Source organism: Erythrolamprus reginae, chromosome 5 (genome assembly GCF_031021105.1).
Source record: "Erythrolamprus reginae isolate rEryReg1 chromosome 5, rEryReg1.hap1, whole genome shotgun sequence".
Classification (NCBI taxonomy): domain Eukaryota; kingdom Metazoa; phylum Chordata; class Lepidosauria; order Squamata; family Dipsadidae; genus Erythrolamprus; species Erythrolamprus reginae.
In genome coordinates, this window is record NC_091954.1 from 246,350 (window position 1) to 273,723 (window position 27,374).

General features: G+C 43.8%; 1 protein-coding gene across 1 annotated transcript in view; it reads right to left on the reverse strand.

Moving 5' to 3' along the window:
- Nucleotides 1–1,100: 1,100 nt before the first annotated feature.
- CDHR1 (cadherin related family member 1) overlaps nt 1,101–27,374 on the reverse strand; it is a 37,759-nt gene continuing 11,485 nt past the window's right edge. The window contains exons 5-17 of the mRNA XM_070753898.1: nt 26,448–26,537; nt 25,414–25,500; nt 21,699–21,815; nt 20,983–21,126; nt 20,395–20,473; nt 17,675–17,775; nt 16,190–16,393; nt 15,296–15,448; nt 14,080–14,244; nt 12,936–13,003; nt 11,550–11,778; nt 9,850–10,104; nt 1,101–3,625 (exon numbers count right to left, since the gene is read on the reverse strand). Coding sequence (XP_070609999.1) covers nt 3,068–3,625; nt 9,850–10,104; nt 11,550–11,778; nt 12,936–13,003; nt 14,080–14,244; nt 15,296–15,448; nt 16,190–16,393; nt 17,675–17,775; nt 20,395–20,473; nt 20,983–21,126; nt 21,699–21,815; nt 25,414–25,500; nt 26,448–26,537 — 2,250 coding nt within the window. The 3' untranslated portion in view covers nt 1,101–3,067. The remainder of the gene's footprint in view (nt 3,626–9,849; nt 10,105–11,549; nt 11,779–12,935; nt 13,004–14,079; nt 14,245–15,295; nt 15,449–16,189; nt 16,394–17,674; nt 17,776–20,394; nt 20,474–20,982; nt 21,127–21,698; nt 21,816–25,413; nt 25,501–26,447; nt 26,538–27,374) is intronic.

Sequence of the window (27,374 nt, forward strand, 5' to 3'; positions counted from 1 at the left end):
TATTCTCTCCCTCCCATCTACTTCTCTTCCTTTTACTTTCTATCGTTATATATATTACTTAATGTCTATTCTCTTCCATATGTATTGTACATTGGACAAAGAATAAATAAAATAATAAATAATAAATAAAAAACCCATTTTTCATCCACAGAAGAGAGCCAATCAGCCGTGACGAAGACCTTGCGCGAGGTCCCCGAAGACGCCTTCCAGGGCGCGTACCGGTTATGGCAGAGTGGCTAAAAAAAATGTGTAGAGGCCCAAGGACAGGACTTTGAAGAATCTGAAGTGTTTGTGCAAATCTGTTCAATAAATTACTTTTAAAAAAAAATTGCATTACTTTTGGAATGCCCCCTGTATGTTGAAAGGAACAGTGCATAGAATTTGTGATTGGTCTTGGGAAGCGTTTCCATTCTTTCCCCTGGGAATCGTAGCCACTTTTCCAAGGCCAATCAACAAAAGTTCACGCCGGGGATTTCCACAGTGTTCTTCTCAGTCCAGTGTCCTTCTCTTATTACGGGCCTCATTATACCCCACTTCCAAACTATTATCTAGATCAAGGCTTTCCAGACCTGGCAACTTGTGGACTTTAACCAGTGGACTTCAACTCCCAGAATTTCCTATCCAGCATGAGCCGTTGCCCTAGCGCAGCTCCAGCCAAGCATGGGAGTGCCGGCCAGCTGAGCTTTGACTCCGGTGGAGGCTCTGGGAGGGCGTTTTTGGCTTCCGGAGGGACAGGGGAAGGCAGTTTTGCCCTTCCCAGGCTCCAGGAAAGTGGTCCTACCAGGCACACTGGAAGTCGGGAAATGGGAGGGTCATGCATGGGGGTGGGGCAGCACAGAGGGGTTGCATGTGCATCTACAGGGGGCAGGGCACATAAGGGCATTGAATTATGGGTGTTGGCACACACACACATGCTTTCGGCACCCAAGGAAAAAAAGGTTCACCATTACTGTTCTAGGGTGTCAGCTATTCCTGACAGTGTCAAGCTTTGACTTGGATTCTGATTATTTGGATGTTACCTGGAACTTTGACAGACAGCTTAGTATTATCTGCAAACTTGGTAAGTTCCCACATCTAAGTCGTTTATGAAGATATCGAAGAGTCCTTGGCCTAAGACGAAGCCTTGTGGGGCCCCACTGCTCACTTCTCTCCACGTATGATTGTGTCACCCATTGTTAATCCATCTGGTGGGGAAGCTGTCCCACTTTTTTCTACCTTATAAAGAAATAGGTTGTGGTCTACTTTGTCGAATGCCTTGCTGAAGTCTAAGTATATGATGTCCACTAATATACCTAGGTCTACTAATTTTGTCATGGTGTTGAAGAATGAAATGAGATTTGTTTAGCATGACCTGTTTTTAACAAACCCGTGTTGGCTGCTAGTTATTATAGGTGTTGGAAGACCTGGTTTCCCCCCAGTCTTTTCGGGTATTGATGTTAAGTCAACCACTTCTACCACTGCTTTTCCTACACAACTGCCCCATTTGTAGTGATTTAGCATTAGAGAAGGTTTTGAGCCCTTTCTGTTAAATACTTTAAACTTCTACCTTCCAGGCTCAATTAATAAATTAAATTGAATAATTTCCTAATTAGCATTTTTATAAAAACTATTCATAGATGCTTCCCTAAAACAGACATTTGTGGGTGGGAAGGTTTTGTTTTTTTTAAAGGTTAGAATGACTACTACCCATTCAATGGATTGGGCTATAATCACCCTTTTGCTGATATGAACAGGGAAGAAGCATTTTTTAAAGAGAGAGAGAGGGTGGGGGGAGAATTTGGTTTTGTAAACACTATGTCACTTGCTTGGAGCAACAGTGGATAGAAACAAATCTGCACTGAAGTATTTGACGTACATCAGCCAAAAGGGAGTTTTATTTGGCAATAATCTGTGAGTCATTCAGAGTCACCTTATCAGGGAAATGGGCATATAAATTTAATCAATAAATAACATTGTTTATGATCAAGTAGCTAAGGGCTCTGTACAGGTTAGGACCTACTGAAAACCAGCCAATTTGTGATGGTAGCAAAACTGGAGAGATCTCTGAGAATATGTAGAGGATACTACCTCTACCAATGAATTACAAGTCCCTATCTCTCTCCTTCCCAGGGAGTAATGTTGGGGAGAGAGGGGGGGAGGCAGGGAAAGAGGGAGAGAGAGAGAGAAAGAGAGAGGAAAAGAGGGAGAGAGAAAGAGAGGGGGCAAGAGAGAGAGAGGAAGAGAGAGAGAGAGAGAAGGGAGAGAGGGAGAGAAAGAGAGAGAAAGAGATAGAGAAAGAAAGAGAGAGGGGTGAGAGGGGCAAGAGGGAGAGAGAGAGAAATAGAAAGAGAAAAAGAGAAGGGAGAGAGAGAGAGAAAGAAAGAGAAAGGGAGAAGGAGAGAGAAAAAGAGGGTGGGAGAGGAAGAGAGAGAGGAGTTCACTTGGGTTGGGCAGATAAATCATCTACTAAATCCACTTTAGTGGAACCTGCTGCAACACCAGCCACCATTTATGGAAATATTGCCACCTTCTTGGCAGGTTCTCTTGTCTTGCACTGAAATGGAGGCTGCCTTACGTATCTCAAGTCCTCCCACCCCTTTAACCTGGGCAGATACAGCTGGTCTACAATGCAGTGTTGTTGTTGTTGTTGCAATGGGATTTGTTCTGTTTACTGGCTAGCTTTCTGGTGCAGTTCATTCCATAAGGTCCTTCTTGGCCTCAGGCCTTGCTCTTTTGAGGGACCGTGTCTCTCCAGATATTCCCGCCCACCTGGTGAGATCGGACACACTCACATGAGCATGTTTTGGGGTCCCAATAATGAAGCAGGCCCATCTGGTGAGACCCAGGGTGAAGGGTCAGTTGGGGTGCCTGTGGAGGGATGGACCAGTGGTGAAATCCAAACCCTTGCAAAGTGGGGGGCGTAAGGCATGGCATGCAATCCGATCAGAGCAAAGGGGGACATGGGGAGGGGGACCCCCAGGGCTCAGAGCCTCCGGGGCAACCGGGAAACAGTACAGAGTGCAGAACAACAGGTCACACAGTCCCCTTGGAACAGTACACAGAGTTGTAGGCCCCACACCGCTTTGCGTCAAATGTGAGGCTGACCGATCGCTGAATTTCTCATCTCCAGTCGCTGCTTGAGCTCAGATACCAGAGCTGTGTCAGGCGACAAGAGAGCCCCCCCCTTCTTCCTTGCCTGCTTTTTTACAAATTTAGGGCTCAGGGATCCTGAAACGGTGGACAATTTCCAGGTGGGTTCCTGGAGCTTGGCTTGCGACGGGATTGGCATCGACGGCGGTGGGGGTGGTAGAGACGGCGGCATCTGGGAACTGTTGTTGCTGTTCTCGTTCTGCAAGGGGGCGGCGTCCTCCTGGACCGTGAATTTCTCAGCTGCGTTGCTGGAGGACTTCTTGAACCTCAGCCACTCCATCCGGATGGTCCGAGGTTGATAGTTTGGCCTTTTTTTGATGATCCGCCGTGCCGGCACGACCTTGGGTGACCTTTTGTTGCGCCAGAACATGGCAGTGGAGATGAAAAGGATGACCATCACCATGATCCCGATCAGGCCTGCCAGGACCCCCACCGCCTTCATTGGGTTGTCCTTGGACCGCATCAGGAAGGCCGCCATGGGCCCCGTGTGGAGAGTCTGCAAAAGAAACACAGAGGGAAGAGGTGACGTCCCCCAGAGTGGAGACCCCACTTCCGTGGCTCCCAAACAGGCCTGTCAAACTGGAATGGACCAACGATCTAAACCATGAGTGTCAAAATGCCCGTCCACACAGAGCGGATATGCCTCAAACACAGCAGGCCATGCCCACCCATCCATCCACAAAGCAATGCAGGTTGGCAGGACCATGGGGGAGGGCCTTCTCTGTAGCTGCCCCGGCTCTATGCAACCAACTCCTCCGCTCAATGTCCGTACCCCTCCCACCCTACTGACCTTCCGAAAGGCTACGAAGACCTGGCTTTGCCGGCAGGCCTGGGGGCCATGAAACTGACGTCCATCATGGCCAAATATTACTGAATGTTATGTATGGGTCTTGCTTGCTTGATTGCGTAATGGGTTTTTAAATTGGGATGATAGTTTTAGGTTTTTTCCATATTTGGCTTCTCTTTAAATGCATTTGTATTTTTATATTGTTGTAAGTAACTCTGAGTCCGTCGGTATTGGGCGGCATAGAATTCGAATTAAATAAATTAATATAATATAATATAATATAATATAATATAATATAATAATATAATAGTATAGTATAGTATAGTATAGTATAGTATAATATAATAATATAATATAATATAATAGTATAGTATAGTATAATATAATAATAGTATAGTATAGTATAGTATAGTATAATATAATATAATATCATATCATATCATATCATATCATATAAATATCATATAAATATCATATCATGTCATATAACATATAACGTAACGTAACGTAACACAACACAACACAACATAATGAAGCAATTCACCCAGGATGCAAGTGTAGTAGCGCTCTGTTCTTTGCTATGCAATGCTGGCAGATTTTGTCAATTGCAAATGGAAATATTCCAGGAAAATGCTTGAACAGGGTGACCACATGACCACACCAAAGACAAATTCCTTGTGTGTGCAATCCCTCTTGGCCAATAAAGAATTCTCTTCTCTTCTGCCCAGGAGGAACTCATCCTCTTGAGAGTTTTAAATCTCCAGGAAACAAAACAATGTTTTTAGAGCAATAGTGGAGAGGGTTTGCTCAGCAAATTGCCGAGTTTTCCATATCAATTATACTTTGAGGCTGTCAAATCAATTTTCAGTGGCTGAAATTGAGCGTGTTTTGTTTTCCTTTTACCGACCCTGACAAAAATAGAACAAAGCACCTTCACCCTGAGACGATCCATCTTAGTTTGAAGAGACAATTTTTCCATCCTCTGGCAAACACCCAAGTCAAGTCATAGGCACTGTAGTCTCTCAAGGTATTGTATGAAAGACAAATGAATGAACGGTTTGTTTAGCCATTTAACACAGCGCGTATTGTGGGGCTCTCCAAAATATTTCCTGGATTTTGCTCTCAGGATGGAGCCTGGATATTTTAATTTTTTTTCCTGGCAGCAGAACTCACTATGGTTAGAGAAACGGTAGAAAGGAATTCATTCGTGCAGATTGCCAATACGTTCCCCTGACGTTTATACAGGCCTAAAATTTAGATTTTATTATTATTATTTATTATTTATTAGACTTGTATGCCGCCCCTCTCTGAAGACTCGGAGTGGCTCACAACAAGTAATACATGAGATACAAATCCAATATTAAAAACAATTTTAAAAATCCTTATTAAAATTATGGAACAGCTGGGGGAATGTCAGTTTCTCCACGCCTGGCGACATAGGTGGGTTTTCAGGAGTTTGCGAAAGGCAAGGAGGGTGGGGCCAGTCCTAATCTCTGGGGGGAGCTGATTCCAGAGGGCTGGGGCTGCCACAGAGAAGGCTCTTTCCCTGGGTCCCGCCAGACGACATTGTTCAGTTGACAGGACCTGGAGAAGGCCGACTCTGTGGGACCTAACCGGTCACTGGGTTTTGTGCGGCAGCAGGCGGTCCTGAAGGTATTCTGGTCCGATGCCATGTAGGGCTTTATAAGTCATAACCAACACTTTGAATTGTGACATGAAACTGATTGGCAGCCAGTGCAGGCCACGGAGTGTTGGTGTAACATGGGCATACCTGGGGAAGCCCCACCATAGCTCTCACAGCTGCATTCTGCATGATCTGAAGTTTCCGAACACTTTTCAAAGGTAGCCCCATGTAGAGAGCGTTACAGTAGTCGAGCCTCAAGGTGATGAGGGCATGAGGGACTGTGAGCAGTGACTCCCGGTCCAAATAGGGCCGCAACTGGTGCACCAGGCGAACCTGGGCGAACGCCCCCCTCGCCACAGCTGAAAGATGGTTTTCTAATGTGAGCTGTGGATCGAGGAGGACGCCCAAGTTGCGGACCCTCTCTGAGGGGGTCAATAATTCCCCCCCCAGGGTGATGGACGGACAGATGGGATTGTCCTTGGGAGGCAGGACCCACAGCCACTCCGTCTTATCCGGGTTGAGTTTGACAATTTGGTCTGAAAGCAAAATGCAGGTAGTCCTCAATTTACAACCACAACCAGCAACAAAATGAAACATTTGCCCCATTTTATGAGTTTTCTTGTCTCTGTTATTATTATTAATTGTGTAATTAACCCTTTTGCATTCACTTTCCTTCCCTGCCGGTTTGCAAACGCACACGGGTTCAAAATGGGCTTAAACGAGATGGAATAGTTCTGCGGTGGGTGGTCACTTCCACCAGTTCACCCAAACTGGTCCGAACTGGCTGAATGCCACCTTTGGCAATCGCCGTAAATGAGAGTCAGCTGCCAAGGGTCCAAATCTTGATTACACAACCGTTTGGGATGCCACAACGTGTCAAAAATTGTCATTTTTTTTCCATTGCTGCCATAACTTCAACTGGTCACGAAATGAATCGTTGTAAGTTGAGGATTACCTGTAAGATGGTTCAGAGCATTAAACTCTGGGCCTAAGGAAGGGGAACATTCCCGAAGGGGGCAAAGTCTCTTCATTGAAACAAGGGCACAAGGGAGGGAAAATGAATCCTTATCAGCAGGAGTGGAGGCAAAGGTTGCAGGTTTCAGCCCCAGAAATGCCCCAGGGGGGAAGAGCAGTGCCCTTGGACTTGTGTCCTGCAGAGAGTCGGCCTCTTGCCCCCAACAATCTGGCCCCTCATTTTACCCAGCATAGAAGGATGCAAGGCCGAGTCAACTTTGAGCCAGCCAGGATCGAACTGGTGGCAGTGGGCAGAATTAGCCTGCAAAGCTGCAGTCCAACCCCTGCACCACCCAGGCTCTTAGGCAAATCATGGTTCCTCTCTTCTGATAACAGAGGTGCCAAATTCCCCTGGCATAATAGATGAAGGCTTATTAATTTCCCCCATTGGGACTTTTCTCAATGTTTTTGATGTTATCACCAAAACACAGCAGAAAAAGCTCAGGTGACTTTGGATTCCTCAGCTCGGCCCATGAAAACAACCCGTGTTTAAGTGGAGGTTTTATTGCCCATTGATTCAACCCCATTTTGCTCTCTTGGGAAACTGTGTCAACCTCTCAGTTGCTGACACCAGACCAACCTTGTATCAACCTACGGGTAATAAACAGAAGAGATAGAAATGGAGTTTAGCCCACGGACTGGGAGGCTGGAGAATCCTTGCCATAAATATCTACAATTTTATCCATTTTCTGCTTGGAGGAATCAAACGGCCGTTTTGTTTGAACCAAGGATGGGAGAGGCCGGAAGCCCCTCCTGACCAAAACCTCCTTCAAACGCACTCGATCGGTCATTCATCTCCATCGCTTGGGGAATGTCAGACTGCAGATACAGGAGAGAGAGCTTCCCTGGGACCTTCCCATTGGCTCCGTCAACACATTTCTTAGAAAACTGACAGGTTTGCTTGTTTTTTTCACCCACCATGGAGAAACTTTGGCCTATTGATTCCATATAAGATGGAAACTTATACACTGCTCAAAAAAATAAAGGCAACACTCAAAATGACACATTCTACATCTGAATGAATGAAATATTCTCACTGAATCCTTTGTTCTGTACAAAGTTGAATGTGCTGACCACAAAATCAGGTCAATCAGTGTCGCTTCCTAAGTGGACAGTTTGATTTCACAGAAGTTTGATTGACTTGGAGTTATATTGTGTTGTTTAAGGGTTCCCTTTATTTATTTTTTTGAGCAGTGTATATAACTTAAATGCATTTCAATAAATGCCCATATATTACCTAGCCTCTTTGGCATGAATTCAAAATTCTTTTAAAAAAAAGTTTTTCTCCACAATTCCATTTCCGTCAATACACATGTACCTTAAAATATGTCAATAACATACATATTCATACGTTTTAATTCAATCAGTCAAAAGTCAATATCTTATTTTGCACCTATTTTCAACTCCTGTTCATCAGCCTGTTTTTCTTCATTTCTTTACACTCCCCTCCCTCTGTCTCTGTCTCTCCCTTACTCCTTCGCTCCTCCCTTACTACCTCTTTACTCCTTCACTCCCCCTTCTGCTCTTTTCCACTCCGTCTCCTTCCTCTTCCTCCCTCATGGCCTCTCCCTGAAGGGCTTCTTATCCTAACTCATCTCATGTTTAACAGGCTGACCACTGTTTTAACAATTTTTAATTTTTTTTTACTTTCAGAAATGAAATGTGTCATTTATTCATGAACTTCACATGTTGAATTCAAATATAATGATGAAATTTGTTAGCTTGCTCTAGTTTTCAATGGACATCTTACATTTTCCAGCTACAGGTAACAGGCAAATGATGTGCCAAAACTTAATACGTATATATAAAGCCGTGTATGTTTATTAAAGTATGGGTTTTTTTAAAGTATGGGTTTTTTAAAATATTTTAAACTATAATTTAGATTTGTCATGAATTGTTGCATTCTGTTGTGAGCCGCCCCGAGTCTGCGGAGAGGGGCGGCATACAAATCTAAATAATAAAAATAAATAAATAAAATAAATAAAATTAAATGAATTATATTTCATGAACTCCAGACCAAGTCAAGGCAACTCCTTCTTGCTTCAAAGTCTGTGCTGACCAATTGGCTCCTATTTTCACCTGACTCTTGAATAAATCCCTAGAGATGTTCTATGTTCTTTCTCCCTTCAAATGCTCGACTATCATCCCAGGGCCGAAGAAGTCCTCCGTCAAGGGACTGAAGGACTACAGACCAGTGGCTCTAACATCTGCAGTTATGAAAACCTTTGGAAGACTCGTGGTGTCCCACTTGAAAACCATCACGGATCCACCGTTAGACCCCTGCAATTTGCATACTAAGCAAACAGATCAACAGATAATGCTGTTAATACGGCTCTGCACTACATGCTGCAACATCTTGAATCTCCAAAGACCAACACAAGGGTCTTCTTTGTAGACTTCAGCTCAGCATTCAACACCATCATTCCAAACACTCTTCTAACTAAGGTGAACCAGCTAGTGGTACCTGAACACACGTGCAAGTGGATCATAAGATTCCTAACAAACAGGAAGCGAGGTAACAGTCTTCCAATACTTATGGGGCTGCCACAGAGAGGAGGGGAGGGGGGGCACCAAAAGGCCAGACGAGGAAACTAGCCAGTTTGTGCCCAAGCAGCCAACCAGTCCAGCCAGCCCACCAACTCAACCAGCCAGCCAGCCACAGACCAGTAGAAATGGAGTTGAAGTCTTTAGTGCAACACAGCAGTAGTAGGAAGTTGTGGAAAAATATATTTACTTCTTTATACTACTACTACTACTACTACTACTACTACTACTACTGTCTATACTGTACATACAATAAACTAGTATCTTACTAGTACCTTGCTACAACTATCTTAGTTCAATAACTCACAGGAACCAACTTTTACAGCGTTACAGCTTCTTCAAAGCATACTTCTCACGAACAGCAACAGCACACAGCTAAGAGCGAACAGACAGAGAGAGAAAGAGCAGAGAGCTCTTGCCTAGTTAAATACTTTTCACATAATTGCTAGGTTGCTGCACTCTCAACTGCCTCTGAATGGCTCAGCATTCTTACCTGAGGTCTTACTTTCTGCATTACGATATTACCTACGGGTTTTTAATTCCTGACACAATGGATGGAAGCTGACCAAAGAGAGGAGGAACTTTCTGGTGGTGAGAGCGATCAACCAGGGGAAGAGAAGTTCCCTGCGGAGGTTGTGGATGCTCCAACGCTTGAGACTTTCGAGGGGAGACTGGACGGCCATTAATTCTCTGTTGTTTTTCAGCCCCCTCCCTCCGTTGCCCCCTCACTTCCCCCATTTCCTCTTCTTACCTCTTCTCTGATGCCAAGTTTCAGAACAGCTGTGGTGCTAAAGGATGGGGACCCTCTGTCCTTGGCTTGGATGATCACCGACCAAATGCAGTCTTTGTTCTTGGTGATGTTGTGAATCACATCCAAGGATCGTATGTAAGATTTCAGTTTAATTTCTCCAGAGCTTTGGTCAATATCAAACACATCCGCTGGATCAGTTTGCATGATGGCGTAGTCCACAATGTTATTGGGCTCTTCTGCATCGTGATCTACTGCCTGTTTCAGATTGATTAAAAACAACCCATCATTTAATAAATGTTCATCTATTTTAAAGAAGGCAAGAAAAATTCACTAAACGACTTCTTACTGTTTCCCCAATTGAGGCCCTGAATTTCAGATTATACAGTAGAACGTAGTAGAACATCAATTATATGGTGTGGAATTAAATTAGTTTCTGCAAGTAATCTTAACTATTGGAATTTTGAAATCACATTTCTTTTCAAAATGTAGCTATTGTATTCCTGCCAATTTTCTCTCTCTCACAAAATTGGACGGTGATGGCAATGGTGAAGAACCATTATGGTGAAATGGAACAATTCCCTCATTATAGATTGGAGGAGAGGGTGGGGGAGGGGGAAGACTGGGAGAAACCCCCCAAAATAAAAAAATCAATATTATTTGATTTATATTTCATGATAAACCAATCCCACCAAATAAGACCCACCAGATATATCTTAACATTCTAAGAGAAAAAGAGATAGAGATAGACAGATCTATCTATCTATCTATCTATCTATCTATCTATCTATCTATCTATCTATCTATCTATCTATCTATCTATCTAGCTTGATAGATAATAGATGGATGGATGGATGGACAGATGGACAGACAGACAGACAGACAGATAGATAAAGATGGAGAGAGAGAGATTTCTCAACTACTTTGTTCTTCACGGTTGAGTTGCAGCAACTTCTCAATGTCCTTTATTGCGTCCTTCACTCCTTTCTGGAAAGGATCTTTTAAAAGCCCCCCTGCCCTCGTTTTTAGAGATGGCTTCGTATTTTCTGCTTTCATAAATATTTCCCCACTTATTCACATCTATACAAAACTATGAACCAGCCTTTTAAGTAATTTTAGGAACAAAGTGATGTTTGACCTGGTCTCTCACCAATATGACTCATCGAGAAGAATGACTTCCACTCTCATCCACCCAATTCTGTAGCTTAAAAATTAATGTTGCCCTTTGGGAATATGACCGTATTTAGCCGAGTGGTGGAATGCTTTGGATTCATTTAAGGGGCGTGCATAAGTGCACCAGTGTGCCTTCCGTCCCCTGTCCAATTGTCTCTCCTTATCTCATTTATCTTTTCTTCCTTTCAAATATGTTCACCTATACGTTTATATCTTATCTTCTATTATTTTCTTTACTTATATTATTACATATCTTTCTCTTCAATGTGTATTATGTATTGGACAAAATAAATAAATAAATAAATAATTTCCAAAAGAGCCCCTCCCTTTGAAGGTCACTTCATTTCCCCCCCTCAGGATCCTGGAGAGACGGTGATCCCGGGAAAAGACGTAGCTGCTTTCAAGAGTTTCAGAGAAGGTCCACTTCCATTTTGTCCTCCAAAGCACCACACAGCCCCTGTTATTTAGCTTTCAAGCTTATTGTTATCACGAACCATCATATCTCAGAGAGCAACCATGTTTTGACCCACCTCAACTTTTATTGGGGATCCAATAATCATGGTTTTCTCCTGGATGTTCTCGCTGAACTCTGGAGAATGGTCGTTGACATCAAGGACGGTGATGAAGACCTCGGCCAAACTATGCTTGCCTTCTATGTCTTCTGCCTTCACGAAAAAATGGTACTTAGAGTTGATCTCTGCATCCAGGGTGGCCCAGGGCTGGGTGTAGATGATCCCAGTCGACGGGTGGATCAGAAAGCTGGGGAGGAAACGGGGGAGATTTATTCTTCTGCTCGAATATACAGACAAACGAACATCCCAGAGCTCAGACTCACTGCTGCATTGCTGCACAAGGGAAGGTGGGAAGGGAAGATTTCTACTTTAATATAATTATAAATTATAAATAAATCTCTCTCTCTCTCTCTCTCTCTCTCTCTATCTATCTATCTATCATAATCTATCTATCTATCTATCTATCTATCTATCTATCTATCTATCTATCTATCTATCTATCTATCTATCTATCTATCTATCTATCTATCTATCTCCCATCTATCTATTTCTTTCTATCTATCTATCTATCTATCTATCTATCTATCTATCTATCTATCTATCTCCCATCTATCTATTTCTTTCTATCTATCTATCTATCTATCTATCTATCTATCTATCTATCTATCTATCTATCTATCTATCTATCTATCTATCTATCTATCTATCTATCTATCTATCTATCTCCCATCTATCTATTTCTTTCTATCTATCTATCTATCTATCTATCTATCTATCTATCTATCTATCTATCTATCTATCTATCTATCTATCATAATCTATCTATCTATCTATCTATCTATCTATCTATCTATCTATCTATCTATCTCCCATCTATCTATTTCTTTCTATCTATCTATCTATCTATCTATCTATCTATCTATCTATCTATCTATCTATCTATCTATCTATCTATCTATCTATCTATCTATCTATCTATCTATCTATCTCCCATCTATCTATTTCTTTCTATCTATCTATCTATCTGTCTATCTATCTATCTAACTATCTATCTATCTATCTATCTATCTATCTATCTATCTATCTATCTATCTATCTATCTATCTCCCATCTATCTATTTCTTTCTATCTATCTATCTATCTATCTATCTATCTATCTATCTATCTATCTATCTATCTATCTATCTATCTATCTAGCTAGCTAGCTAGCTAGCTAGCTAGCTAGCTAGCTATCTTGCCCGATAGAAAAAGGAATGCAAATTATCCTGCTTGAACACGATGAGCAATTTTCTTTATTATTCCTCACACAGGGATGGCTGCATTTTTCCTTAGTGTTCTGTTTATATTAAAATTGTATATATTTATACGAGCGCATACTTGCAAACAGGCGCATTGGAAACTTACAGATCTGCTCCTGTTCCATAAATTGAATATTTTAATTCACCCCAGAGGCCTGAATCTGGATCCATTGCCTGAGAAAGAAAATAAAACGATTACAGAGGGAATGTCATAAGATTCATATTAATAGGCAGATTAACAGACAGAGTTGGAAGGGACCATGTAGGTCATCTAGTCCAGCCCCCTCACCCAAGCAGGAAGCCCTAACCCCATTTCGGACAAAGGGCCGTCCATTCTCTTCTTGAAAGCCCCCAGTGGTGAAGCTCCTACCACTTCCAAAGGCAGCTTCTCTTCCATCGATTGATGGTTCTCCCTGTCCGAAAGTTCCTCCTTGGTTCTAGGTTGAATCTCTCCTTGGTCAATTATTATTCCTTGTCTGTCCTTCAGCTGCATTGGATAATAGCTTGGTCCCCTCCTCTTTGTGGCAGCCCCTCAAATATGGGAAGACTGCTCTCCTGTCTCCCCTGGTCCTTCTCTTCACTAGACCGGCCATGCCCAGTTCCTGCAACCCTTCTTCACACGTTTCAGTCTCCAGTCCCCTGATCCTCCTGGTTGCTCTCACCTGCACTTGCTCTGGAGTTTCAATGTCTATTTTGAAGTGTGGTGACCAAAACTGGATGCAATACTCCAGGTGTGGACTAACTAAGGTATTAGTGCCTCCTCTAGATAGCATCCCTCTGTTAATGCAGTTTAGGATTGAGTTGGCTTTTTTTGGCTGCTGCTGCTGCACATGTTTAGCTGGTTGTCCACCAGGACTCCAAGATCCCTCTGCCAGTCACGGCCACGGAGCTTGGTATAGTGTATAGTTTCCGGGTTTTGTATAGGACTTTACTTTTTCCTACATTTTGTCAGGTCTGCCCTAATCCACCTGGATCCTTTTGGGGTGCTTGATTACTTACAGATTACCTTGCACACTCCGTAAGAGTCCCCCAAACATTGGAAGTCTGCTGTGATGGTGTCAGCCCTCGCCCTTTCTTCAATCTGGGCCGACCCAGATCCTTTGACTCTTCATCGTAGGGTTTGGCCTCCGGAGCCATTGTCGCCTTCATGGCCCCACCCACCCTTTTCCCCAGGGCCTTTGTGTCTCTTGTGTGTCTCCTGCATTCGTAGGCCAACTCTTAAGGAAGTGGTAAGGCTGGTGTGTACTTACAGTTACAGCAACCACATTGGAACCACCGGGAGAATTTTCTGGGATCTTGGCGATGTAGTAATCAGATGAAAATTGGGGGATGTTGTCGTTTGTGTCCAAGAGGTGGATCACAACATCGGCCGTGGAGCTGAATTTCTCAGGGGTGTTCACTTCTGCCGCAAGGAGCTAAGGCAGCAAACAGAGAAGTGAGAATTTGCTCTTTTAAAACACATAAAAAGCCCAAGAGATTCACACGGGGGTTCAAGTGGGTTATAGGGAAAAGCCACCGTTGGTTGCCCTGCCTTCTGGGTGGCTTTGGATCGCTTCCCTCCATCAATAAATGGACCCGTATAATGTTTTTGACTCACACTGGGACCTCAGAATTTACTCAGAATTTACTCAGTTTGTGAGCAAAACAGGTCTCATTTTAGGCCAGAAACACTGAAAATATCAAAACATATATAAGATAAACATAGATCCGCCCTAAGATAAAATACAGGAAAGAGTAGAAGGGCAGACTAGATGGACCATGAGGTCTTTTCCTGCCGTCAATCTCCTGGGTTCCTATGTTTGCAAGAGTTATTTAAAAAGAAGCTCCTAAGTGCAGGAGTGCAGTGGAGCATGTAAAAGGTGCATCAAAAGTCACCAAATGTTTGGTCTGCCTCTGTTTGGGAAGCCCTCCCCCCTTCAGCTGATCAAATAAATTCTTTTTTGAAAATGATCTTGGCGCAGAGTTCTCCTTCCCTCAGAAAAAATCCAAATTAAAATGTCTTTGCAATCGTCTCTGCCTAAGAATTTGAATTACCGTGGTATCGTTCTCTGATGAAAACTTATAGGTTAAGAGTTTTAGAAACACCAGGTCCCACCATTTCAGAGAGATCCATATTTTGCACGTAAAATTTAACCTGTGGATCTGGTCAGGGAGCATTTCAGAATCTTTCAAATGCTTTATCTTTATTTTCCCTGTTGCTCTTCTCCAAAAGGTTTGAAGTTCTGAAGTCAAGGGAGTCCCTAAAATGTCTCCCAAAAGGCAAGTGCATTCAGGGGGTTTTTTTCCCCTTGAAAATGTTTCACTTCTTATCAAAGAAGCTTCAGAACTGGAGAAGATTCTTAGATGAGAAGTGAAAGCATCTTTGGGACAACCGTGAGTTGGATGGACTCGGAAGAGCAAAACCAGAATCCGTTCCCTCTTTTAAATTCAAGCTTGAACTGAAGAAAACATAAGTCATTACAATACCTTGAAGGTGAGTTCCTGGGACTTCTCATAATCGATGGCAGCCGAGTTTTCCACGATTATTGTGACTTGGGCTTCGTTGAGGACGGTCTGAGGGACAACTCGGAAAATCCCTCCAGGCCCAACAAGGTGGAGGTTAAATTTAGCATTTGCTCCCTGTGAAGAAAAGACGTGAAAGGAATTTAGTTCTGTTCATGGTGGGTGTGGAAGAGCATTGCTCCACTTCTCGTGCAGTGTATGTCCATAAACAAGGTCTTCTCTCCTGATACTTCATTCCCTTCGTCCTCCAGCACAACGCTTCGGTTTCCTTTCTTCCCAGATGACATCCAACTTTCCAATTCAATTGTTCCATTACGCAGTCACCACGGATAGGACGGCTGAAAAGCTGATTTCACACGCCCACTGGTGGAGGCTTCAGGCCAGCTCTCTGTGGGGTATTCTGACCCCAAAACAGATTGCTGGCCAAGTCCCCTTCTTCACCTCCCCTTCAGGAAGGATCTGGTCTGACTCCAGTTGAATCAGCACCTCCGAGCAACGGGGATTCATGGTTCCCCTGCGGAACACGGGGAACTCTGTGTCGCCTTGGCGGTTGACCACACCCCTTTTTGTACTTCATTCTTATGTGCAACAGCCCTTTTACCCAAATTTCTTTCCATTAGTATTCCTATACGACCCCAGGAAATGATGGAGCAATTTTAAAGTCAGACAGTGGGATTCTTGCTGTTCTCTGAGCTTGGTGGGTTTGTTGTAGACTTTTAATGATTGCTCCTCTGGTTTTTTCTAACCAGGTGTCAGCACGTAGCTAAACCCTGGCTAGTAAACCCAATAGTGATACCAGGTTAGTAAACCCAATAGTGACACCAGGAGGAGCAAGATAGAAGTTGGACGCCTACTGACCTGATCTGAATCGTTGACCATAATTTTGAGGCCCCTCAAGGTCTCCCCTTCCAGCGGGTGCTCATAGAGGGTCAGTTCAAACTGGTTCTGTGGCCCATTTTCTCCATAGAAGGTGGGTGGGTGGTTGTTAAGGTCCACCACTCGGATGATGACTGTGGCAGAAGAGTGAGCGGTCTCGTTGTCTTCTGAACCAATTTCGGAAGCCTACGGCCAACAGGGAAGGAAGAAAGGATGAGGAACCACGTCCTCTCCACCCCCCTTGTGGTCTCGCGTTGCCTGATGGGTGGTCTTCCTTCTGTGAGGCTTCGGTGACTCAGCCACAGAGGACATTTATTTGGGAAGCCAGGCAAGGCAGCTATAGTAGAGTCCACAATGACGTTACCTGTGTCATCATTGCAATGGGGTCATAACATGGACAAGCTTGGGTGGCACATACAGCACATGTGATAAATATGCACAGGCCATGAAACCAGGCAAATTTGGAAGAGAACAGATTAATTGCTCAACAAACATATGAAGATAGGAGTTTTTTAATAAACAAGTGATAAGATGAAATAGTGATTTACTAAAGCTTTTAGTGTAATGATATTTTTCCTTCTGCTTTTGGTTAATCCTCTTTCATTTTAAAATAATTATTACATTTTTAAGTCAGAAAGATAAAAGCTACAGAGCATAATAATTAAGAAAGTGAGGATGGAGGGAGAGATGCAGGGAGGGAAGAATGAAGGAAGGAAGAAGGAAGGAAAGAAAGAAAGAAAGGAATAGATGAAGCAGAGAGGGAGGGAAGAAGGAAGGAAGGAAGGAAAGGGATAGAGAAAGGAGGGAGGGAAAGAAGGAAGGAAAGAAGGAAGGAGGAAAGAAAAAATGCAGAAAAAATAAATAAGAAATGACTTCCAGGTTTCTTTCTATAACATTGCAAGTAGAAATTTAATTTGACCTCAGATAACTTTCATTCCCCCCGTCTATTGTTTTTTTCTAATAATAAACCCATCGTTATTTTCTGTTTCCCACCCAGCCTCTTCCATGTTCTTCCCTCTTCTTTTCACTCACAATCACACAGGGCTGTTTAAGCTGAGAATTGTTAAAGCTGCAAAATAGATGCCTCGTCACCTCAATCTGTGCCCTGACTCTGCACTCTCTTGAAATTCAGACCTTGAAAATAGGGGATTTTTTTTAATCCTGGAGTGATCTTATCATCTTTAACATGCTGTGTGGGTTTTTTTGGGTGGTGGAAAAAATTGTGCTGCTTCCTAAAACCTGTAACAATTTTCTGACCTACTTTGGATGCACACAAACAAATTTAGCTCTTTATTCCCTACTTTCTGGGGTCATGATTAATTACGATCAGGGTTTTGTTGTGCCAATGGTGTTTTTGGTAGTTGTTCTTGATGCTTCGGTCCTTTGTGGGAAAGTGTGGGCTATCTTTACATCCATCACAATCACAGCAAGACCAGAAGTTTACGGTGAGGAAGTGAGACAACGTACCTGGACTTTCAGTTCATATACTTCTTTCTTCAGTTTAGTTGGGCTTTTAACCACAGAAATCGCCCCCGTTGCATTATTTATTTCAAATGAATCTTCACTTCCTGCGAAAAACAGAGACCCCCAAGGTTAGCCCTGTGGAAAGTTTAGTTCTCTCGAAAGAAGAGCCCGTCACGAATGCAACTGGTTGAACCCAGCAACTAGTCAACTTGGATGGGGGTCATATCACACGGAACAATGAACTTATGCGGCTTTCCCCAAAGCCCCCCCTCTCTGGGGAACTGGAAGGGGTCTCAGAAGTCACCTAATGTCTCTATCAAGGGAGAAGACCACCCCTCCATTGAACCTGAGAAGGTGAGCAGAATCCAGGAGATTCCCTTTTCTCGGATAGGTTTCTTGGTTTCTGAAGGCGGGCATGAAAGCAGCCTTAGATGACCTCTTCGCTTTTGACAAACATTGGCTGGGACTCTATGTTTTGGCATACGTTCTTTTCCCTACAACATACACCGAATATTTACCTCCATATAAACCAAGGATAATAATGGAATTTTTTTTAAAAAAATCACCACGAATATCTTGCTTTGACCTCAATCTAAATCTTATCTACCAATGTCTGCCACTCTGAGCCTCTATTTTCTATCCCGTTGGTTTGGGCTTAACATAGAGATCACGTGAGCAGGTTTGCTAAAATAAACAGGCTTCGAGGTGGCTAGGAATGAATTAGGCCGTGTTCTTAACAGCCTCTGCTAATCCTAAATGCATCGTCACTCAGCTTAGGATGACCAAATGGACAGGCCTCCCATTCCTTCTTCTTCCAGAAACATTTTTCTGCTCCATGTCTTTCTGGGAAAAGCAGAAGATGTGTGTATTTTTAAAATATACATTTTAAATTTTAAATTTTTATTTTAAAATTTCATTTTACATTAAGCCAAGAGATTTCAGGACCCTGGAGAGCAGTAAATAAAACAGCCGGACTGATTCCCACACAAGAGGAGCCGTGATTTTTCCATTCCCCCACCGACCCAGTTGGGGCTGCAGTTGGGGAGTGGTCGTAGTATCGGTGATGTTAAGTCCAATTGGATATGGAACAGATTTTTCACGTGTGCCAGGCTTAAAAAGGTGAGACGTGGGCTGATGGTTTCGAGGGACTGGGCCATTCAGTGGGAAGGTTTCTGAGAGCTGCAGTCTCTTGAAGTCCCTTAAATCAGACTACAACACCTTAAACATGATCTAAGCATTGCCCACAAGATCATATGCTGCAATGTCCTGCCTGTCAACGGCTACTTCGGCTTCAACCACAACAACACTAGAGCACGCAACAGATACAAACTTAAAGTAAACCACTCCAAACACGACTGCAGGAAATACCACTTTAGTAACCAAGTAGTTGATGCATGGAGCTCACTACCTGACTCCGTAGTGTCCTCCCCTAACCCCTAAAACCTCACCCTTAGACTCTCCACTGTTGACTTCTCCCGATTACTAAGAGGTCAGTAAGGGGTGCGCATAAGCGCACTAGTGTGCCTACCGTCCCCTGTCCCCTCTCCTGTATCTCATATCTCTTCTCTTCTATCCCTATATCTTTTCTTCTATGCTCTCATTGATGTATTTTATTCCTATATGTTCTCTTCTATTCTCTCCTTGATATATGCCACTATAACCTTCCTTGTGTATTATTATGTATTGGACTAACTAACTAACTAACTAACTAACTAACTAACTAACTAACTAACTAACTAACTAACTAACTAACTGAATGAATAAATAAATAAATAAATAAAGTACAATAGAGTAGAATAGAGTAGAGTAAATAGAAAAGAAAAGGGAACTGAACCGAACCTTATTGTCGCTTTCAATGTACTCTAGTTGGCATACATTAAAATGAAATTTTGTTGCATACAGCTCCCATAGAGTCACCACCTCCAAGATACACTACATACAATTATGACTAAATAAATAAATAAAATAAATATTCCCAGCATTGAAGATTGTCCAATTTTTGCCAAAGGGTGAAAAATCACAAACCACCTTCTCCTCCCGAGCAAATAACCACAGAGGCCTAAAAGAGCAGAATTTGTGGCTAAAACTCTCCAGGATCTCTCTATAAACACCACTCGAAGGATCCAGGCCCGGCCTCAGAACGGCAAAGGATTGGCTATAAATATGAAGCATAAGCTGATTAAAGAGAGAGAACGTTTTTAATTAGCAGGTACATAATTATACCTCCCGGCCATGAGAACATCTCACATAAAGAGAAGAGAGAAGATTTAACTTTCACAAGTTTCATCTCCCCTGCACATTTCTGGAGGGGGGGGGACACACACTCCATCACACACTTTTTGCAACAACTTGAAATCATCCTTATGTCAACTGTGAAGGTCTTCCAGTTCCCTCCCTCCCAACCAACCAACCAACCAACCTGTGAAAGGATCTGAATCGGAACGTTGACCCCTCTTGCAAACCGCAGCTGCCTTTAGTGGTTTCATTTTATGCAGGCTGAATTTGTGATTCAACACAACAGGCCTAAAGCAACACAACGCACCAACGGAGGGGGTTGGGGGAATCACATGAGGTCAAATGTTGAACAAATTCAAATTGGCAACGCGCACATCAACATCTTCCGAATATTTTGCAGCAGTCGCCCTGGGAAATCATCCCGATGAGCATCGACAACGTTTCCTACCTAGCTCGGTTGCGTCTTCCCAGTTACACCCACCGCTTACCATTCACGATGCTGTAGTAGATGTCGTTAGGTTTCCCCCGGTCTCCGTCAATGGCAACAATGGTGATGACTTCCGATCCCTGGGGAGAAAAAGGAAGGGGAAAAAACATCAGAAGAGCCCAGCTGAATCAGGCCAAAGCCCATCGAGTCCATCCTTCTGTGTCCCAATGCCTGTAATTTATCACCAAACCCATTAACCTAATTGCCTCTGCAACCGGTGTTCTCCCTTATCTTCAACGATACCTGCTCAGCTGGTCCCTTCTTGCCATGAGCCTGCGCATACGGGCATCCACCAGCGGATCCTCCTCTAAGTCTGATGTCTCACTAATAGGAGCATTAACTCATGGGCTGGCTGCACCCATCTCTCCATCTGATTCCCCTCCCCCACTGTCTGTCCTTGGCAGTGAATCTTCACTATCAGACTCTTCCGGCAATAACACACCTCTCTGTGAACCCGAGAATTCCCCTGAAGCAACGTCCAAATTCCCCGTTGCAGGAGCTGGCCCAGAGCCAACCACAACATCCTCCCTCCCTCCTCCTAAACCCCATAGTGCTTGGGTGGGGTAAACAGGGTCCCTGCAATACTCACCACCAGTGTGTCCTCATAGACATACCCATAATAGGGTGTGCCCACAAAAATTGGTGGCGTGTCTTGAATATCTTCAACATTGATTGTGATGGTTGTTGTGGCTGAAAACACCTTGTGATTCCCACGGAGCTTCCCACCCCCATCCTGGGAGGCAAAAATAATTCCAAGATTGTTAAAAACTGCCGGATCAACCCAAAATTGATATACGATCACTGAGTTGCGTTTTTTATACGAAGGCGAGTCCACCACATATGAAAGTAGGTTCCGTTATTATGGCTGCATTTCTAATAATTCGGGAGGAAATTGGGATACGATTTCACCAGTCTCACTGGAGCTAAATGCCACCTATAAAACATCTTATATTTGTTCTCCTTATATGTAATTGTTTCTGTCCATTTGTAACTTTCCCACCATATTTTATCCCAATGTTCCAAATTAATATTATGTCCAATGTTTCTAGCCCAACTAATCATGCTCCCTTTGACTAGTTCATCTTCCATCTTATATTTTAATGGGAATTTATAATTTTTCATAATTAATTTCTTTTCTTGTCCCCAAAAGATTGTGTCTACTACTGTACTGTTTCTTATCATTATCTAATCTTGACTTAATTTGAAAGTATGATCAGCAGTCTATTTAATTCCTGGTTGATCTAATTTAATCTGAATCGTACCTTTTCCCACGATCTTTTTACCCCTTTGAGGAATATATTTCACCTTAGCCACTGCAGTCACAAAAAACGTTCTTGCTTTTTCATAGTCGAGGTTGATCCCTGTTTTGATGCGAAGGACGCCGCTGTGGCGATCTATGGTGAATTTATTTGTATGGATATTCTGGAAGAGAGAAACATGGAAAAGAAGAATGGGAAGGAAAGAAGGAAGGAAGGAAGGAAGGAAGAAAGAAAGAAAAAAAGAAAGAAAGAAAGAAGGGAGAGGAAGGAAGGAGAGAAATATTGTGCTGGCTATAATTCAAGGCCAGCGATGTCTCCTTTTGAACTTGAGGGCCTCCAGGTGAGACCCTCTCAAGTTGAGCTTGACTTTCAAAGGCCTCATGAGAAAGGATTTGGCCAGGCCTTTCCGGACATTTCTACCTTGCCCAACTTCTATTTTTCAAACAATAGGCAGCTGACTCCCAAACAACAGGAAGTGGGGCACGTCCCACCATCCTTATTCTTATTTTATTTATTTATTGGATTTACCTCTATGGGACCCACCGAGGGCCCCAAGGTGCCTTTCTAGTTTTCCCTTGAAGACGTTTCGCTGCTCATCCCTGGAGCTCCTTCGGTTCTTCTTCAGAACAATGGCTGCTCTTTGGGACAACCATGAGGACCTCTGAAGACATCGACCGACCAAATGGTTCTGCTGCCCCTTTCCCAATCCCCACGCGGAGCCCCAACACCCCGGCCATATATTTCAAGATCTACTATAGCATAGTAGGAAGAAAGGAGTGGGGCACCTCGGATTCCTTCTTCACCCATTTGTACTCACAGATTCCTGCACATCGTAAGAGAAAGGGTGGCCCAGTGGTTAGAGTGCGGCACTGCAGGCTACTTCTGCGGAAAGCCAGCTGTAGTTCAGCAGTTCAAATCTCCCCACCAGCTCAAGGTTGACTCAGCCTCCCGTCCTTTCCAGGTGGGCTAAAGGAGGACCCCGGTTGTTTGTTGGGGGCAAGAGGCTGATTGTGTAAACTGCTTTAAAAGCACTAGGAAGCGGTAGATAAATGTAAATGCTATGCTATAATAACGAAAAGAAGGCTGTGTAGCCCTCTGGAGTTCTTCGAGCATCCTGAGATTGAAAAGGGACCATTTTCAGTCAGGTGGATATTCTTTTATTTTCTTTCAAATAAAATGAGAAGAAACAGCAGAAGGGGGGAAATGTTTGCCTATCTAAGCCAACCCTAAAATCTCTATTTCCTTTCTTAAATGACACCTTCACCCCAAAACTCCTTTCCACACTCGGGGGCATCTCTGGAGAACATCAGGGGGGGAGAACAATGCTTTAGATCCCTGACCCCTTCCACGTGGAAGGACTTGTTGTGGGACAGAGGACTGCGGCCGACTTTTCACGTATTAAAACACGTATTTCCTAACTTTAGAATTTCCCCCTTTCTATTCCTCTTCATCGAAAACAAAGCAAAATGCAACACAACACCGTCATTCAGATTTTAAATTTAACTTACAACGCAAAAGCTAAGAAGGAAGGAGAGAAAATCGCAGTCGGTGTTAAGCAAAACCAAACAGCATTTTTCAACAAGTTTCAAAGAAGCAGCGTCTGCTAAGGTGACAGTGGAGACCTCAGAGAACAAGCGTGGACTTAAACCCCAGGAGGAGCTTTGCAAGGGGGACTCTGCTTTAAAGCAAAGGAAGAGAAACCCCCGAAAAGCCCCTTTCCTCTCGGTCTCGGCCAGGGACCCAATGTGGCTTGGCTGCTGTGCTGCTCCTGCTAAGCAGGTTACGTGTAATCCCCCTTAACTCTGTGGGCTTCCAAAAGGAGCTACTGGATCAGTTGCCCTAGATCCACTCCGGTGCTACAGCCACGGGGTTCCGGGCACTTCCTAAATCTTTAAATTGGGCAAGAAACCACATTATTCTGCCATGAGATTTTGTTTCTTATATATATGTTGTACATTGTGCTAGTTTTGATGATAACAAACAGCTTTATTTCATTTGGGTTTTAGTTCCGGTAATGAATAAACTCATCTCGGTGGCCGCTCATTCGGAAACAAACCTCCCCGTTGCTGAAACCAGTAAACGTGAGCGGCTCCAGGGCTAAAAATAATAACAATGCTTTCATTCCTCACATCAGGCCAATAAAGAAAAAAATAATCCCTTTGGCTCTTTCCTTTATCTCTTTACCTTCCTACCTTGAATGAAGGAAGGAAGGAAGGAAGGAAGGAAGGAAGAAAGGAAGGAAGGAAGGAAAGGAAGAAAGGAAGAAAGGAAGGAAGGAAGGAAGGGAAGGAAGGAAGGAAAGGAAGGAAGGAAGAAAGGAAGGAAGGAAGGAAGGAAGGAAGGAAGGGAAGGAAGGAAGGAAGGAAGGAAAGGAAGGAAGGAAGAAAGGAAGGAAGGAAGGAAGGAAGGAAGGAAGGAAGGAAGGAAAGGAAGGAAGGAAGGAAGGAAAGAAGCAAGAACTGAGTGACTTGTGGGAGTTTAAACTGCAGAAGCCTTGCAATTCCCTTTCCTTTTGAAAAACCTGAAGCCGGATGCCTAGATTTGTACCGATCCGTTAGGGCCCACAAACTGGGGGTCAAGGCCACCTCTAACCTCCCTGCATCCACAATATGTGGTATCACCGCCTGCCGCATGACTCCCGGCGACCGGTCAGATCCCACAGAGTAAGCCTCCTCTAGGTCCCATCAATCAGACAATGTCACTTGGTGGGGCCTTCTCTGTGGGGGCCCCGGCCCTCTGGAACAAACTCCCTCTGGAGATACGTACCGCCCCCTCCCTCCTCGCCTTCTATAAGGGTCTTAAGACTCATTTCGATTAGACTCTAGGCCCCCGGCCGATGAATGTTACCTATGATTGGTTTTGTTTAATAATATATGGGTTTTATAGGCTAGTACATTCAGTTTTTTTAATTAATTGGATTTAGATGATTATATTGTATTGTTCTTCTTTTTTTCTGTGCTGTAAGCTGCCCCAAGTCCTCGGAGAGGGGCGGCATATAAACCCAATTAAATAAATCCAATTAAATAATATATTCCTGTGTTTTTCAGACACCTTGTTCTTAAGGCAGGACCAGAGGAGCTCATCTCCTGAGCAGAAAAATCTCAGCGTTAGGAGCTGAGTCCCCACCATCCCTCCCTCCTACATTTTCTCCTGGAGCAACTCCCAGATTTATTTATTTATTTTATTTATTAGATTTGTATGCCGCCCCTCTCCGAAGATCTCGGGCTAGAGCGTCGTGAGGCCAAAGCTGTGCATCTGTTTCTTCCAGAGGTGGACAAACACAGCCTGCAGCAGCTGAGCCAGCACTCCACACCCACCCACCAGTATTGATAGAGGGGAGGCAGCTCAGGTCTCTCAGTGTTCGCCCTGGCACAAGGACAGAAGCCCCAGCCTGAAGAGGACGAGTGGGACCTCGTCGAAACATCGCCAGGAATCTCTGAAACTTACACGGGAAGAAACCCAAACATGCCAAGACCTTCATACCTGAACCCGTGACAATCTATGAAAACAAATATATATATTTCTAAGGCAGAGAATTAACCTCTAGGCTACAGGATCCGATCCCTTCAGCTTTGGGAAGGGTGACATGGTGTTATTTTCCTGACACAAAAAAAAACCATACATACATATATATATGTATGTATATATCTTTCCGTTCTTTTCTTTTCAAAACCTGCCGGACCTCCGAGTGGTTGGTGCCTTTCAAAGTGGCGTAAAAATCAAACGGCCCGAAGACTCAGATGTCTTAAACGTGGCTTTACCTGCAGGAAGTAGTTCACGCTGCCTCCCGAGCCCGTGTCCCTGTCCACCGCTTCGATCTTGAAGATGCTGCTCCCGACGGGCGTGTTCTGAAAACCCAGACAGGAGTTGAGTTAAGCAGCAATCTTAGAAAAGAGAGAGGGAAGGGGAGGGGTCGGAGAAAAAGTGGGCGAGGGGAAGCGACTAACAAAGGAGAAGGCCGACGTAAGAGTAAGTAAGATACAAACTCAAAGTAAACTGCTCCAAAGTTGACTGTAGGAAATACAACTTTAGTAACCGAGTAGTTGATACCTGGAACTCACTACCTGACTCTGTAGTATCATCACCTAACCCTCCCAAAACTTTTCCCTTAGACTCTCCACTCTTGACCTCTCCTGATTCCTAAGAGGTCAGTAAGGGGCGTGCATAAGTGCACCAGAGTGTCTTCCGTCCCCTGTCCTAATGTTTCTCTCTCACTAGTATCATGTCTAGTGAGTCTTCGGAGAGGGGCGGCATACAAATCTAAATAATAAATAAATAATAAATAAATAAAATAAATGAAGATAAACATTGTAATATGGCCAGGTGTGTTTTTCCTCCATAGAAGAGTTCCAATCAGCTGTGATGAAGACCTTGTGAGAGGTCCCTGAAGATGCCTTCCAGGGCGCGTACTGGTCATGGCAGAGTGGCTGGAAAAAATGTGTAGAGGCCCAAGGACAGGACTTTGGAGAATTTTAAGTGTTTGTGCAAATCTGTTCAATAAATTACTTTTAAAAATAATTGCATTACTTTTGGAACGCACGCTGTAATTCAAGGTAGTGGACACACCAGCTTCTCAATAACCACACGAGGTGGGCTGGGATGAGCAAGAGAGAGCAAGAGCGAGCAACTGCTCCAAGGTCACCCAGCTATGGCCAGGACAAGACTGGAACTGAAGACTAGAACCTCCTGGTTTCTGACCCCTAAACAAACTGGCTGTCCTCTCAGCGTCATGGCTTTGTCCCTGGTGGAGCTCCATCATTCCAGCCCCCCAAGAGCCCGAGCCAAAGCCACCAACCTCTTGGACCTGGACGATGTAAGGCATGTTGATGAATTCCGGCCTCTCGTCATTAGCATCTGTCACCACGATTCGGACCTTCTCAGCCACCTAAAGGGGAACCCACGAGCAGGTCAGCCAGGCCGTGAGCATCATGTTCAGAACAAATGAAGAAACACTGAAAGGTATCTGAGATTTTAGAGAATCCAGTGCAAAAATATCTCGGCTAAACTCCGTGTGAGAGGCCTTGCAATTTCCCCCAACACGTGAGACAAAAGAGTTTTATTGATCACACTGCGCTTCAGAGACTTTAGCCAAGCTTTAGCCAAGCTACCAGAGCATCGGTCACATACCCAACACTAAGCTACAAATCACAACTGGAAAATGGCCGACACTACGAAGCCAAAATGAAACCAACCACATGACACCTGGGCCCCTCGTGCGGCATTGGTTTCCACAAGAATGTAAGGCCAGAGCGCAGCTAGAACGGGGTTTACAGGTGAAGTCAGAAGGTAGATAATTAAGGACTATCCAGGTTCCCCATCCATACCCACACACCGCGATGTGCATAGAGGCACAAGGTAAGTGTAGGTTCTTCATAGTTTTGAAGACCAAATGGATGAGTGAATTAAAGAGCCTGGGGGAGACAGCAAAGAACCTAAGATTGAAGTCCAGGAAAGGAATTTTCAGGATAGCCTCACATTGACCAAAAGGGATTCAAAGATTTTTGGAGCATGTGGAGATATTGTTACTCTCTGATGATCTCAGGGGTTGCCACAAAGAAGAGGGAACGAGGCTACCCTCCAACGGGCAGAACAAAAAGCAAATGGGTGGAAACTAACCAAGGAGAGAAGCAATTTAGGACTAAGGACAGTTAGAACCATTAACCAGTGGAACTGCTTGCCTCCAGAAGTTGTGAATGCGCCAACACTGGAAGTTTTTAAGAAG